The 14,072-nt window shown below is 35.6% G+C and overlaps 1 protein-coding gene across 1 annotated transcript in view; it reads right to left on the bottom strand.

The window, feature by feature from the left end:
• The window catches only part of LOC116508915 (vitellogenin-2-like), a 28,250-nt gene extending 14,409 nt beyond the window's left edge, over positions 1 to 13,841 (bottom strand). Inside the window, exons 1-20 of the mRNA XM_032217725.1 lie at positions 13,802 to 13,841; positions 13,644 to 13,664; positions 11,342 to 11,362; positions 10,468 to 10,488; positions 10,275 to 10,295; positions 9,578 to 9,726; positions 8,074 to 8,319; positions 7,188 to 7,355; positions 6,758 to 6,903; positions 5,309 to 5,474; positions 5,046 to 5,197; positions 4,694 to 4,871; positions 4,441 to 4,563; positions 4,039 to 4,242; positions 3,405 to 3,622; positions 2,977 to 3,074; positions 1,851 to 1,969; positions 1,582 to 1,683; positions 695 to 808; positions 421 to 607 (exon numbers count right to left, since the gene is read on the bottom strand). Coding sequence (XP_032073616.1) covers positions 421 to 607; positions 695 to 808; positions 1,582 to 1,683; positions 1,851 to 1,969; positions 2,977 to 3,074; positions 3,405 to 3,622; positions 4,039 to 4,242; positions 4,441 to 4,563; positions 4,694 to 4,871; positions 5,046 to 5,197; positions 5,309 to 5,474; positions 6,758 to 6,903; positions 7,188 to 7,355; positions 8,074 to 8,319; positions 9,578 to 9,726; positions 10,275 to 10,295; positions 10,468 to 10,488; positions 11,342 to 11,362; positions 13,644 to 13,664; positions 13,802 to 13,841 — 2,494 coding nt within the window. The remainder of the gene's footprint in view (positions 1 to 420; positions 608 to 694; positions 809 to 1,581; positions 1,684 to 1,850; positions 1,970 to 2,976; positions 3,075 to 3,404; positions 3,623 to 4,038; positions 4,243 to 4,440; positions 4,564 to 4,693; positions 4,872 to 5,045; positions 5,198 to 5,308; positions 5,475 to 6,757; positions 6,904 to 7,187; positions 7,356 to 8,073; positions 8,320 to 9,577; positions 9,727 to 10,274; positions 10,296 to 10,467; positions 10,489 to 11,341; positions 11,363 to 13,643; positions 13,665 to 13,801) is intronic.
• Positions 13,842 to 14,072: the final 231 nt, after the last annotated feature.

The following is a 14,072-nucleotide window of genomic DNA, read 5'->3' as shown; positions in this document are numbered from 1 at the left end:
GTGATTAGACACACAAGGAATTTGTTTCTGGTGTGTAAGCTTTCAATGTACATACAGCATTAGTGATAAGCAACAAAGTTATAGCCATAAGAAGATTGTTTTGTGAACAAGAAAGCAAGAATAAAGGAAGACTGATGATAATATCCTACTTTGAAAATTTTCAAGCTAATAAATGATGTGTCACAGAGAAAGAAATCTGAATTGTTGCCTTTATAAAAAATAGTAACTACATTTTAAATAAGATATTATCAGGTTATGAATGACATGTGTTTATCAGAATCATACAGAAATCTGGCTTGCTTCAGACTGGTTGGGTAACCTGCATTGCTAATATTTTTAATTGTTTTTATTCTAGGCCATTTTCCCCACCATATATGATTTATCCATGCTATTTTGAATTATGGTGATTTCCATCCTTACCTTTCCAGTCTACATATGCTCCCAAGACAGCATTAAGATTTATTTGGAATGGTAAACCAGGGGATGTAGGAAGAACCTGCCCCACATCTAACATGAGGTAATGGGTCCAGTGAACGTGGGCCAATTTGAAACATATTTCAGCAAATTTCATCCACACTTTGATCATAGCTGGTCTAAACTCTTCTGCCTAAAATAAGGTAAAGAGACAAGGGGCTTTAAGCTGACTGAGATAACAATATGGATTTTATGGTGAAAATGTATTAGACATTTTTACCTTCCAATGTTGATTCATTTCTGAAGAGTGGAAATACATAATGTGGACTCCAAACAATCTGACTGAAACACCAAAGACAGGTTCTTTGGCAGGTATTTCTTGGTATGCTGGAAGCTAAAGTCAAACCAATGAGAGTAGTTTAGTATTGGGTCAGTTCAAATAAATAAAGTTCATGTAAATAAAAAGACAATGTAATGCTCTGAGTTATTTGCATCTCCCCTTCAAACATTATACTTTATAGAAAGATATTTCCAGTTCTGACATACTATGATTCTACAATGCCACAAGACCTGTTTAATTTACAGGTAGTGCTCGACTTACAACTATGCATTGAGTTGCCATTCAAAGATACAACGTCGCTTAAAAAAAGGAATTACAATCAGTTTTCATACTTGTAACCATAGTAAAATCCTCACAGCCACGTGATCAAGATTTGAGCACTTAGCAAGAAGCCTGTATTTGTGACATCCCAGAGTAATGTGATCATAGTTTATGGCCTTCCCAGCTGGCTTTTGACAAGTAAGTCAGCAGGGAAAACTGGACTTACTTAATGACCACTTGGTTCATTCAACAACTACAGTGACTTATTTAACAACCCAGGCGAAAAGGTCATAAAATTGGACATGACTCACTTAACAACTGTTTTCTTTAACAACAGGATCTCCACTGTGGTTGTAATTCGAGAACAACCTGTATTTAGATTCTACCACACAAATAAAGTGATCAGATGATTTACTTTATCTTAAATTACAATATTAACCTGGGAAGAATTTTGCTACCAGATGCAAGATTTTCGCAGGGCAGCCCTCCTACTAAATCTCCTGGAATAATCTTATCTAATGTCCCCTTTAACATTTATATTCAAAGGAATAAATACAGAAATATACCTGGTCTTGGATATTTTTGATCTTCTGCTTGGTAGCGGATTGCTCAGACTGGCCATCTGATTCGTCAAACAATCTATCTAGACCTTGTACTTGCAGTTCAACCTGAAAGAAAAGAAAAGAAAAGAAAGAAAGAAAGAAAGAAAGAAAGAAAGAAAGAAAGAAAGAAAGAAAGAAAGAAAGAAAAGTATTATGTGTGAAGTGACATGGTAAGGGCATACTAACATCTCAAATGCTTTTTAATAATGAACTTTTAAAAATACAATATATACCTCTAGCAGTTCAGCCTTGCTATGGGGAAATGTGAAGTCTGTTTTCAAGACAACCTTTGAAGGGTGTCTATTGTCACCAGACATGAAGAATTTCATAGTAAATCCATTGTTTAGGAAAGCTGTCATACAAAAAGAATAATACAACACACATAATGAGATTATTAGCTTTTTGAAATGGAAAGATTTGAAATTTTACTTGTTTGGTTCACTTGTTTGGCTTAGTCCTCATTTAACTACAAAACTAAGAATACTATTGCCATTGAGGAGCCTAAGCTAACATACCTGCCTTATGCCCTAGGATTCTGAGAAATTATGTTGATGCAAGCTTTTTGTCTACCTATTTATTTAGATCTATAGTAATTTGCTTGGTTGATAAACAAAGCATATGATTAGGCTCGTTTTGCGAACTGCATTGCAAAATAAAGTTTAGATACTACTCTCAGATCTGGACTACAGAGATTCAGATGATACTATGATATGGTAGCAAAGAGTGAAGATTTTTTTTTATATCACCCTACTGCTGTCCCACAGTCCTTTATAATCTTTATAATCCAGTTTTGCAGTCCTAGTTCTACCTAAAGAGAGCCTGCAGAGTTCAGAGCCATTTTTAAGTGTCTCCGAGCAATAGAATCAATTGTTCACTTTGTATCACATTTGCACAACCTGTAATTTCACACTTAATGTTTTGTATGAAATAAGGCAAGGTTCAGTTAAAGGAGATGCCTGAAGTATGGAACCCTGGACCTTGCAAAGTTAGTGTCTGGAAAAACCAGAAAGCAAAAAAGGGATGAATCTTTAAAAACATCTTCGGGCATTGTAAACTAGGAAATCGTCCTCAGTTTTACTAGCCATTACAATTAAATCATTGCAATTATTTGGTTCTGATTCCACATTAATAGAACAATTTATACATGAATAACTCCTCTTCTCCTTTTGAGTTTATAAAGTGTAAGGCATATAGGACACAGTACAGAATTCGAAAATCAGAACTACTTGGTAGGAAACCAAGTAAACACAATAAGGTGATTTTTCGCTTGGATCATAATGGAGCAAATAAACTTACTCCAAATATTGTGACGCATCCCATAAAGAGAAATGGAGAAACAATTAAGTAATAGCTACTCACAGTTGAAAAAGACAACATGCATAGCCCTATTGAAAGGGGAGTTCAGTTCATCAAGTCGGGGGCTCAGAATTCTGAGGGCCAAAGAGCAATGAGAAGCCCTAAATGGGGAAAAAGAGGACATTGTTAATATTAGGTTCTTTTAACTATTAACTGGGGCAACGTCTACAGACTGACTCAAGAACAGGCAGCGCTAGACTCTATGGAATTCAGCTCACATCCTGTATCCTCTGAGAAGTTGTGTATAGGATTACAATTTAACAATCTTGCAGCCTTCTGCAGGCTTAACAAACTTCCTAATCTGTGTATGATGGGAGTTCTCATTGCTGGTAATGTATTACTTGGAACCTTGATTTGGTTCCAAGTAATACTTGGAACTATAACATTTCTGTACCTAATATAACACATAATCTGAATGTCTCTTTACTTACAGGATGTAGTATGCTGGGTCCCTGATCTTTGTTATAGTCTTCATGTGAGAGTACACAAAGCTGGCAATATGGACATTCTCCTCATACAGCATTGCATTGGCCATGGCTGTCACTATAGATAGAGAAGGGGCACTGTCTAGGAGGACAATGCAAGCCATTACTCGGACGGGCTCACAGCGTGAAACATCCATAAAGATCTGAAGGAGTAAACCTTGAACCTAGACAGAAGAAACAAATGAATGTGGAGTTCAGCGAATACACATGGAAACAATCAGGGGGAATGTTGGTAATGGTTTTTCTCAGGATTTGCTTTCTGTGACTTATAGGATGGCCAAAGAACCACAAATATGGGCTCTCAAATTGCATTGTGGTTAGGCCTTTGAGTGGAGCATTTTCTTTGGCATGCAATAACTAGCTACTTTCTCTCGCTCTCTCTTTTTTTTTTCTAGGTAGGAATCCCATTTAAGCCTCCACCAATTGCTGTAAATATTGTTCAGCAATGTGATTTCAGGGATTACTTAGAAGCTCAAACATTCAGCTTGGTTACAAAGTTTTGCAGTTACCTGAAAGCTAGACCATAAGCGATATATGATTTTTACCTACTTTAAAAAGAGACATGTTTTCTGTCACTTACCTTTGTAGGATCCTGCTTGCCGACTTGTGCCAGGGTCTGAACTGCAATCACCTGGATGTACTCAGAATGTTTATCACTCTCACACAGGAGTTTCACTTGTTTCAGGCTGACAATCTGACCGGCATTGCCAATAGCTTTCAGAGCTAATGCAATTTTGTTTTCTTCTTTTTCCCGAACTGCCTCAGTTAGGAGGTTGTGGAGAGGCTATAAAGAATAAATAAATAAATAAACAGGATGTGGGTCTGTGCACTTTTATGCATATATTTTCATTGCTGTATCCAAATAGTCTGTATTGCTTTCTGCAAAGAAAAATCATGTTCTTTTGTTGCAATATTATCTATACATAATCAAGATTTAGATCTTGATATCTATCTAGATCTATAGATAAAATTAGCCATATACCTCAAGCAATTTAGGATGACAGGTTCTAGAATTGGAACATTGCTTGTTCACCATAATCCCATATGCCAGGTAAACGGCTTTTCCAAGGATAGATGTTTTGTCAGTGATTTTGGAAAGTAATTCCTGTTGGGAAGAAAACAAAATTGTTCTTAGAATTTAGGAGAACATTCTCAATCTAGGGTCACAATGCATCCTATGTAGATTTTAAAAACATGTTATAGTGCCATTCAACAACACCATAACATATACTCACTGCTGTCACTTTAGCAATTTCTTCCATTCTCGTAATATCCACGTTGGCAGAATGGAAGGTTGTGGGAATAAGCCAAATCAGGTCATGATATGGAAGTTCTCCACTGACTGCTTTGTCCTTGATGAACTTCAATGTGATCAAATTACCCGCATGGGCACATGAAACCAATAGGAATTTTCTGCAATGAATAAAGGGACACATTCTTTAAAATATCATGAATCGTCCACTAATGAAGAAATGTTTTCTGGCTCATTTTTCCATAAATCTTAATAATTCCTCTGGGAGAACAACATTTGGGGTTTCAGGAAATTAAGGTAAAGCTAGTATGCAATATACAAGTTAGCTAACATACCTAGTAGCAGGGATTCTTGAAAACTTGCTGTAGAGAGTGTTCACATCATTTAATGACAAGCGTTGTATGAGTCGGGTCAATACTGTAACCTTGGTGGAAAACATTTTATCCTGCATCTGCCAGTGCACTGATTCTTCTAAGAGTTGCTCAACCTGTCCAAGGAAAAATCAAGAACAGCATGCATTCATTCCAATCGCCAAGATCATGGTGTTTTCTGTTTGGTTTTGAAAGGGTTAAATTGTTCACTATTTCATTTTTTTTACCTGTCGTACAGGATCTATGATGGGGTTCTCCATCACAGGCAAAAACAGATTTGCGCTATGTTCATAACGAATGTTGATTGTTACAAGTTCTCCTTGTTGTTGTTGTTGTTGCTGCTGCTGCTGCTGCTGTTGTTCAGGTCTCACTTCAGTCAAGATGAGCACTTGCCTGGAAGAAAACAAACAAACACACACACACACACATATGACTAAATCATCATAAATGAGGACTCATCCATTTGAAATACTGTAGGATTGACTCCAGAAAGTCAGAAGATGGTAACTAGAGATAAGAGATGATTCAACCAAAGCCAACAGGATGCACTGCACTTCAAAGGCTTGGACCTGTCTTCACATTGGATTAAAAAAAAACATATTTGAGCTATGCCTATTTGCTAATTTTCTAAAAGTTTTTAATCTGAATTCCCCACATTGTGTCGTTCATCCTTTAATGTAAGACTAGTGTATTCAATTCCATAGGAAATTATGGCTTGTGAGGTTTTTCTGCAAATCAGATCCATTGCCAGGTTATGATAAGTATAATATATTGTATTATTATGAGCCGTGGTGGCGAAGTGGTTAGAATGTAGTACTGCAGGCTACTTCTGCTGACTGCCAATTGCAGTTTGGCAGTTCGAGTTTCACCAGGCTCTAGGTTGACTCAGCCTTCCACCCTTCCAAGATAAAATGAGGACCCAGATTGTTGGGAGCAATAGACTGACTCTGTTAAACCGCTTAGAGAGTGTTGTTAAGCACTGTGAAGCAGTATATAAGTCTACAGTAAGTGCTATTGCTATTATCACGCTTAATATATTTTTCCCATTGCCAATTAAACAAATATAATAAAGGGCAAAATCCTTGAGAGTCAATGTTATCCTTCCACAACTTTAAGGGCATAAAAATGCAGTTCTTCTTTTGGTCTGAAAATGAAAAGTGGTGCTGTAAAAGCTATATTTGCTGTATTGGTTTCGGTTTTCATGCAGCCCTGGATCTGCTGGTAGATTACTGGAGTTTGGTACAGAACAGAGAAGTACAGATCTATTGAAGTTACATTCTAATGTAACATAATCCCCAACTTCCGGTCCTTCCGGTGTGCCCTAAAAAGTTGGCTTTTTCAGCAAGCCGTCCTGGCCTGAATAGAATAAATTAAATTATTAATTTTTAATTTTAATTTAATCCTAAATTTGATTTAAATTGTCAATTGAAGGTTATTGCATTTCCTATTTAATCTTTTTTAACTTTTGTCATATGTGTTTTTATGGTGTACACCGCCCTGAGTCCTTGGGGAGAAGGGCGGCATATAAGTCCAATAAAACCAAACCAAATCAAACTTAGAATGTTACATTAGTTCTATATAGGCATACATCTATGCCTTTCAATGCATAGAGATGGTGGACTAAGAAGCAAAGCAAACTAAACAGTGCGAAATGTTGTTTTGATATTGCTACTTACTGAGCTTTCATATATCCGGTAGAATCATCTCCAGCTAGAGGGAAGTCCAATACTTGTTCAGAAATGACTTCAGTGACCATGTCACTCCTATCGTCCCGCTTGATTTTGACGACTGAGGCAGTTGCCCCTTGGACAAATTTTTCTCTCTAAGTAACAAAAAGAGACATATTTCACAAGGAGAAATGCAATTTTACAGCAAAATAGTATACTATTTTAAACCTGTGGCTGGTGTTCTTCCCTCCCCCATTTTTAATATGTACATATGAAAGTCCTAGTCTAGATCAGAACTATAACCTAAGAAATGGGGGACTCTCCTTCCGTCGTGTCCCAGTTCAAGATCTCGTATTTGTAGTTTGCAAAAGAAAAGCCCTCTATTAAAGCTCAGAGACCCACACCAACATGTGAGAAAATAGATGTACAGCACTCTTACTTGGTAGCAGTTGGGTTGCTGGAAGAGCTGGAGATAGGGCATTCCAACATTCAGCATAATTTTTTGTTTGCATTGGTTCAGGTCCCTGATTCTGTTATACAAGAAGACGTTGTTCCTTTTATCCTCGTAGAGAACATATCTGGTGTTGCACTCTCCTTCAAGTCCATCCTGCCAATATTGAAAAACTCAGTTTGTACAAGAACACAGGACCTCAAATTCCCAATGAGAGTCAAAGGGAGAGATTTGCAGCAGGTTTAAATAAAATCAGGTGCATTTAAAATGTCTACAACTTTAGAACAATTTTCCCCCCTCGCCTTTATCTGCTCCTTTACATTTTGTTCATTTACTGATATTTTTTCCAAATCCAGCAGGAAATAGACCAGGGGTGAAATTCGGCAGGTTCTGACAGGTTCTGGAGAACCGGTAGTGAAATTTTGAATAGTTTGGAGAACCGGCAAATATCACCTCTGGCTGGCCCCAGAGTGGGGAGGGAATGGGGCTTTGCAGTATCCTTCCCCTGCCACGTGCACTAAGTCACGCCCACAGAACCGGTAGTAATTTTTTTGAATTTCACCACTGAAATAGATGTTATAGATTTTGTTCAAGAACATCCAAAGAATCCCCTGGGAATGAATATCTACATATTTGAGGGAGAATAGCAATTGATACCTAAACAGATTGGTTCAAATCTAGCTATCTAGAAGTCGCTATTTCCTTATTCAGGAAAAATTTTTTTTACAAAGAGCAATCCAATATGCTTTGAAATCACATTGCTCAAGGAGATAGGAGACCCTTGATTCTTCATATGTTAATGGCTCATTGACTGTATTCTACTGCAGTAAAATAAAGCTTGAAAAGATGAGAAAAAAATTAAAAGAAGCCTAACCTCAAATAGTTCATACTCTTTAAGGTTCCGTGGTGTGACAGCGAACATGCTCAGCAAGCCTCTGAAAAAATTCTTGCAAAGTAGACTTGCTTGCGCTGGTATACGGATAGAGTTAATTTTTCCAGCATAGATGAAATGGGTTGTAAACTTCTGGCATTCAAGGAGCTCTTTATATTCCCTTCGTGGTTCTGACAAGGTATCTCTCGGACGGAATCCAACAGCATCTCGTACTCTCATATTCTTCAACTAAGAACAAAATGGAGGGCAAGAAAGGAAGCAATTGTTAAATCTTTTGGACACCAGTAGAAGAGATTGAAAATTGTTAATTTGGAAGGGATCATGCTTATTCCCCATTACAGAATGTGTTTCAAATTCAAATAGGAAGCAAGTAAACAAATGCACTAATATTATTTTACTGAGCTGCTATTTGCCCCGCTTAAATAAAAAAAAAGATTATTTCTGCACTAGCCAATCATAGCAACATTCAACAATAAAAAGTCTGTTCCCATTAATGATTAATTGGCATAGTGATGTAAACCTGGAGACGCTTACTCAATCTACAATTGACATCATCCCTACTGTTCTCACAATGTCATGGGAGGATACTGATGTGCTGACCAGTACTTCCCCCAGATGACCAATAAGGGAGAATAATTGTCCATCAATCTGCATCCCACACCTGTCATAATTTCACATGGCATTTATTTTTGCAGTGTGGAAAGGAAAATTATCATTCACTGGGTGGAAGAGCTGCAACGTTACCTAGATCTATTTTCCAAAGGCTAGTGAAGTGGGGTCACATCTTCATGTCACCTCTATCCCAGTGGGAAGAACAGCAGGAGACAAGACATACAAAAATTCCAGAAAATGGGAAACTGCTTGCTCCCTAGCTTCAGCTTTAGTATTGCAAAGTTATTTTGTAATAATCTCCACTGCCTAAAGACCCAGGGGACCAACACCCAGAAAGGTAATGTCTGATCCACCCCAATTCAGCAACTATTTGAAACACCTTCACTAATTACATTTTAGTTTGTGGAACACTAATTTAAAATTCAATTATGCCTCAGTTTTAAAATCTCAGTTATTCTTGTCAGGAATATAATGCACTTATGAATGAATAGTTTAGGATTGCTTAACTTTTTTTTAAACTGCAGACAAATAAAGAATTGAAGCTTAAGATGATCATTTTTCTCTTGGCCTATTGTACAGAAAATGTTAGGTCTGAGAATGAATGTACACTACTGTACAGCATAGAGTAACTCTGTGGTTACTGTTTTATCTGCTTGCTATGGAGTTTTCTTCACCTCTCCATGAAGCCTACTTTACCCTTTGAGAAGCTAAAGCAAAGCTGGCAATCTCCTTGCATTTTGTGACACAAAGCTTTAATCAATCTGTGGTCCATATATGGGAATATTTCTTGAATGAATGTACACTATAGTTTCCCTTCAATTGAATGGGCTTGAGAGTTACTGAAAGGAACTTTATCCTTGAGGAGAAAGCTTACCTGAAGCATATGCTCTGGTTGACCTGTTATGATGATTACATCAGCTTCTATCTTTAGAAGACTCCTTCCATAACTTTTATCTTCAACTCCAGTTACCATTGTGGTGTTGTAACTGTATTTGAATGTTTGTCCGGCAGGAAAGTCTGGTTCTATAAACAGAAACAAACATATGTGGTTGTCTTCAGTAAAGAAGGCATTTATACTAGGATGAAGGTTTTAATTGAGTAAATTCCATGATTATTAACCTGAAACTTTAAAGGACAATGGAAGTTAGATTTTTATTAAAGGCTTACTATTTATATATGCTAATTTTGGGTCTCTTTATGATTTGCTGGGGAAATCACAAAAGGAAACAAAAAGATTGGATTCCATTTAAGCAGATTTATATATGCTAATTTTGAGTCTCTCTATGATTTGCTGTGCAAATCACAAAAGGAAACAAAAAGAATGTATTCCATTTGAGCAGATTGCTATTGTTTTTGTGTATTGAATAATAATTTACCTGTATTTTTTTAAAAAAACTCAAAATAGAGATCAATTTTATATAATTTAAAAAGATTTAAATGAAGAATTTCTTTTTACAACTCATTTGTCTTATGCAACTCAGCTAATGCTGTTTCCTTTACTCAGCAGTGACAGCCCAAATATCATTTTAATATACTGATTTAAATATAAATACAAATATGAATATACTTACTGATGTCAACATTCTCCGTTCCTAGAAGAAAAAAAATCATAAATTGTTGAGTACAGTTTTAGAATAAAACAATAGAGTGTACATTTTCTTATTTAAACATCCAAATGAGAATTGCAAAATTATGTTTTATTATATGATCATCTTCTAACACAAGTATACTGATGAGTTGTCTTGTTATCGTCATTACACTTACCAGTTTCAGGATTCTGGGTTTCTGTGGGATAGAGATGCAATATTTAGCAAGTATATTAAATTTCTGAACTTCTTTTATTGCAAAAAAATATACAAGTAGGAATTACAATATAGTTTTTATACTGGTCTGTTCAAGATAACACAGCTTGTGTGGTGTTTTTCTTTGGTAAGAAAAGGTCTCTCTGGAAATCATGGCTTTCCTTTGAAACCATTTTTATCTTTTCTAATGCTCTACACCCGTGATGGCGAACCTATGGCGTGCATAGCAGAAGTGGCACACAGAGCCATCTCTCTGGGCACGCAAGCTGTCATGCATTGCTTTTCCAGGTTCCAGTGTGCCAGCCAGCTGTCTTCATGTGTGAGGGAGCGCTGGAAACCAAAAGAGCAGCCGCCCGGTGCACATATGAGCCCCAGGAAGATAATCTTCTGGATTCCGGTGCGCACGTGCTGATCTTCACACGCACGTGGGCACCAGAAACCGAAAGACCAGGTGGCCATTGGATTCAAGATTTATGACGCATTTCACCCCTCAATCTCAGCCTGATCGTCTCTTAAAAATGTTAATCCATTTCTTATGTACTGTAAAGATTAAATCATTGGCCAAACTCATTAACTAAAGTACGGTACTTGAAAACCAAGAAGGCCATTTTAAGTTTTCAGGGTTCTCATTTAAGAATACACCTAGGTTTTTTTTAGTTTCCTTCTGTTTTGATGTATCAGTTTCCTTTAAATTGTTAACGATTACAAAAACTAACTATGTTTGACTTAAAATGTGATGGTCCTTAAATAAGTATCAATTAATTATTTAATGTCAATTGATTTTGTTTAATGTCATTTCAACAAGAGGCTAGGTTTGTTGTAATTTTTCAACTTACTTGACTGAGGTTTCTGGTTCCCTGGTAGAAAGAAAATGAACATGTTATAATGTTAGTTTTAACAGTACGGTTATGATTTATATGTTATATATTCAAAAAACTCTTATTGTATGCTGGTTTATAACAAAAAATCATTAATCCCAGCAGTGTTCTCAAGAGCTAAAAAGTTTCCACAAAGACTACTAAAAAGTTCCATTTACTGAACATGCATTGCTTTTATTAAATACATAATAATCAGACTGGTATGTTTTAATTGTATAATTTACTAAATAATTGCATTAAAGTATAAAATAATCAGGAGTATATTTTAATTAGCAGGATTGCAAGTAAATAGCACACTTCCTCACCAAGATAGCTGCTGACTGGAAGGAAAATGTTTCTCTCTTTTTTGACAATCTGCTGATTTTGCTGCCAAAACTGGGGGTTTTTTTTGGCAGCGTTGCTCCTTGGATTTGTATGGGGGCACTTAGGAATGACCCAACATGATTTTTGGATAGCCATGGCTCCACCCACGAGGAAGCACCCTGGAAGCAACTGGTTTTTCATGCACCTTTTCCTCTTAGCTGAGTATTCTCCAGAGGAAGCCTATTTTTTGATTTTACTGTTTGAAGTTTTTGTTTTGCTTGGTTTTTTTTATTTTTAAAAGTTAATTGGCTGGTTGAATGCTGATTTATTCAACCAGTGTTGGATTTTATCTTTTCTTTTTGCTTTTGATGTATCTGGCTGTTTTCATTAATTTCTGCTTTTCCATAAGGAAAATCACATGGCCTTTCTGGCTAGTGAAAGTGCTTTTACTCGATTTACATTTTTATTGGATATTCACTGCAGGGACTTTTTACTTTTATCAATTTGCAAAAAATTTGGAGCTTATTTTTCTCATTCTTTCTTTTAATTTTGGATTAAAATATCCAAAAAATATCTTCCCTGCTCCTTAGTTTATTGTCTTATTCTGCTTTGAAAAGCTCTCTTATCTACTTTATAGAGGAACAACATGTCAAATTACAGAAAAGGGGATGAGGTTGACACTAGAGAAAAGACTCTCTGATAACATGCAATTCCTACCTGAAAGCTTTTTAAAAAAAAGTTTGATGAAGTTATAAAGGCCGTGGAAAATATTCAAAGTCAGGCCATCGTAAATAAATTAAACCCACAAAAGGAATGTGATTTCAAAGCAGTAGATTCATTGGGAAGAAATATGGACCCAGATTTAGAATTAACTCAGTTAATTTCAGGCCTGAAATTTAAGCCTGCATTCTTATAAAAATAGTAGAAAACTATCTGAGTGATTAAGTGATAATTTGGTCTTCTTTAATTATATTGAAGGGATTGAATGGATTTATCACACCTAACTGGGAAACAATTTCATCTTGATTTTTTTGGGGGGAAGATAGATTGGCTTTGGAGATTGGATTTATTATATTTAACCAGAAAACAATTAATGGTATTAAGAAAAAAAACCACGGATATTTGATTCGGGATGAATCAGTGTTAATTCTTAAGAAATGTGGCACAGTTAAGAAGCCATGGTAAATGTTCTATGGGTTGATTACAACAACAGTTTGTTAATAACAATTTTGAAATTCTATTTGTCATTATTATTATTATTATTATTATTATTAACTATTTTGTAATTAATTTAATACATAGATGACAGGTTAATAACTTGCAAATAGAACTAGTAGTTTAGTTGTTTTAAAAACACACTATTATGTGTTTTTTTCCTTGTTTCTTAAAAAATGGTCTTTTTAAAACTAAAATAAAATAAAGTTTAAAAATAATTCTTGTCTAAAAATATGGAGCAAAACTAGCAAATGGTTTTGACATATGAACTAACAATTGAATGAAATGCAAGTCATAACTATATAGAAGTTATTTTTATTTAGCATGTGCCTTTTTATTTTATATCACAATGTTAATGAAAATGTTAATTTTTTCAAGTGTTAATTCTATATTTGTTCTGCACTCAGTTATAACATGATATATAAGGCTACAACTATTCATTCAAATTGATTAAAGCAGATAATTTATCTTCTGACTTACTGATTACTGATTATATTTATATACTATTCCAGTTGCTCACAATGTTAGAGAAATATCTTGCAGAAGGATGATTGCTTTTTGCTAATGGGGCAGGATAATATCCTACTCTGTCCAAGATTTAATAGCAGGCACTAGGAGATTTGCGACTTATCTACAAAAGATAGTACGTCATCACCCCATTTTCAATGATGGAAAAAATGTTTCAAAAAACATGCATGGTATAAAATAGAAATAATACAAGGTATATTGATGTCAGACTTACGGGCTGGGAACTTCTCGGCAGCTGAGGAAAGAAAAGAGATCAAGAGATTACAAAACGAACATAGTAGGATGGAGTTTTCTTTTAATTTTAAAATATATTTTGACTAAACTATGTAAAATTTTACCATGGAGTCATAGTAAAAAGAAAGCCATACTCACCCACAAGGGCCACTAGGAGAGCTATGACGATTCCCTTCATGGTGAAGGTGAATGGCAACTCTCACCCATCCTAGGTATTTTATAGAGAGATGAGAAGCATCACGTGATCTGTGTCAACCAGGATTTTGCTGATTGCACATCTTTTAATCAATTTCAGCAAACTTTTTTTTTTTGGACTCCTGAACTGTTCCTACTTTTAATCCCGGAGAGAAAAGAATCCTGTTTTTCTTCTATCTTTCCACAAATTCGTCCATATTTTTTAAGTTCACCA

This window comes from Thamnophis elegans, chromosome 5, assembly GCF_009769535.1.
Source record: "Thamnophis elegans isolate rThaEle1 chromosome 5, rThaEle1.pri, whole genome shotgun sequence".
NCBI classification, from domain to species: Eukaryota; Metazoa; Chordata; class Lepidosauria; order Squamata; family Colubridae; genus Thamnophis; species Thamnophis elegans.
The sequence above is the reverse complement of the archived record's forward strand: the minus strand, read 5'-3'. Positions and strand labels throughout refer to the sequence as shown.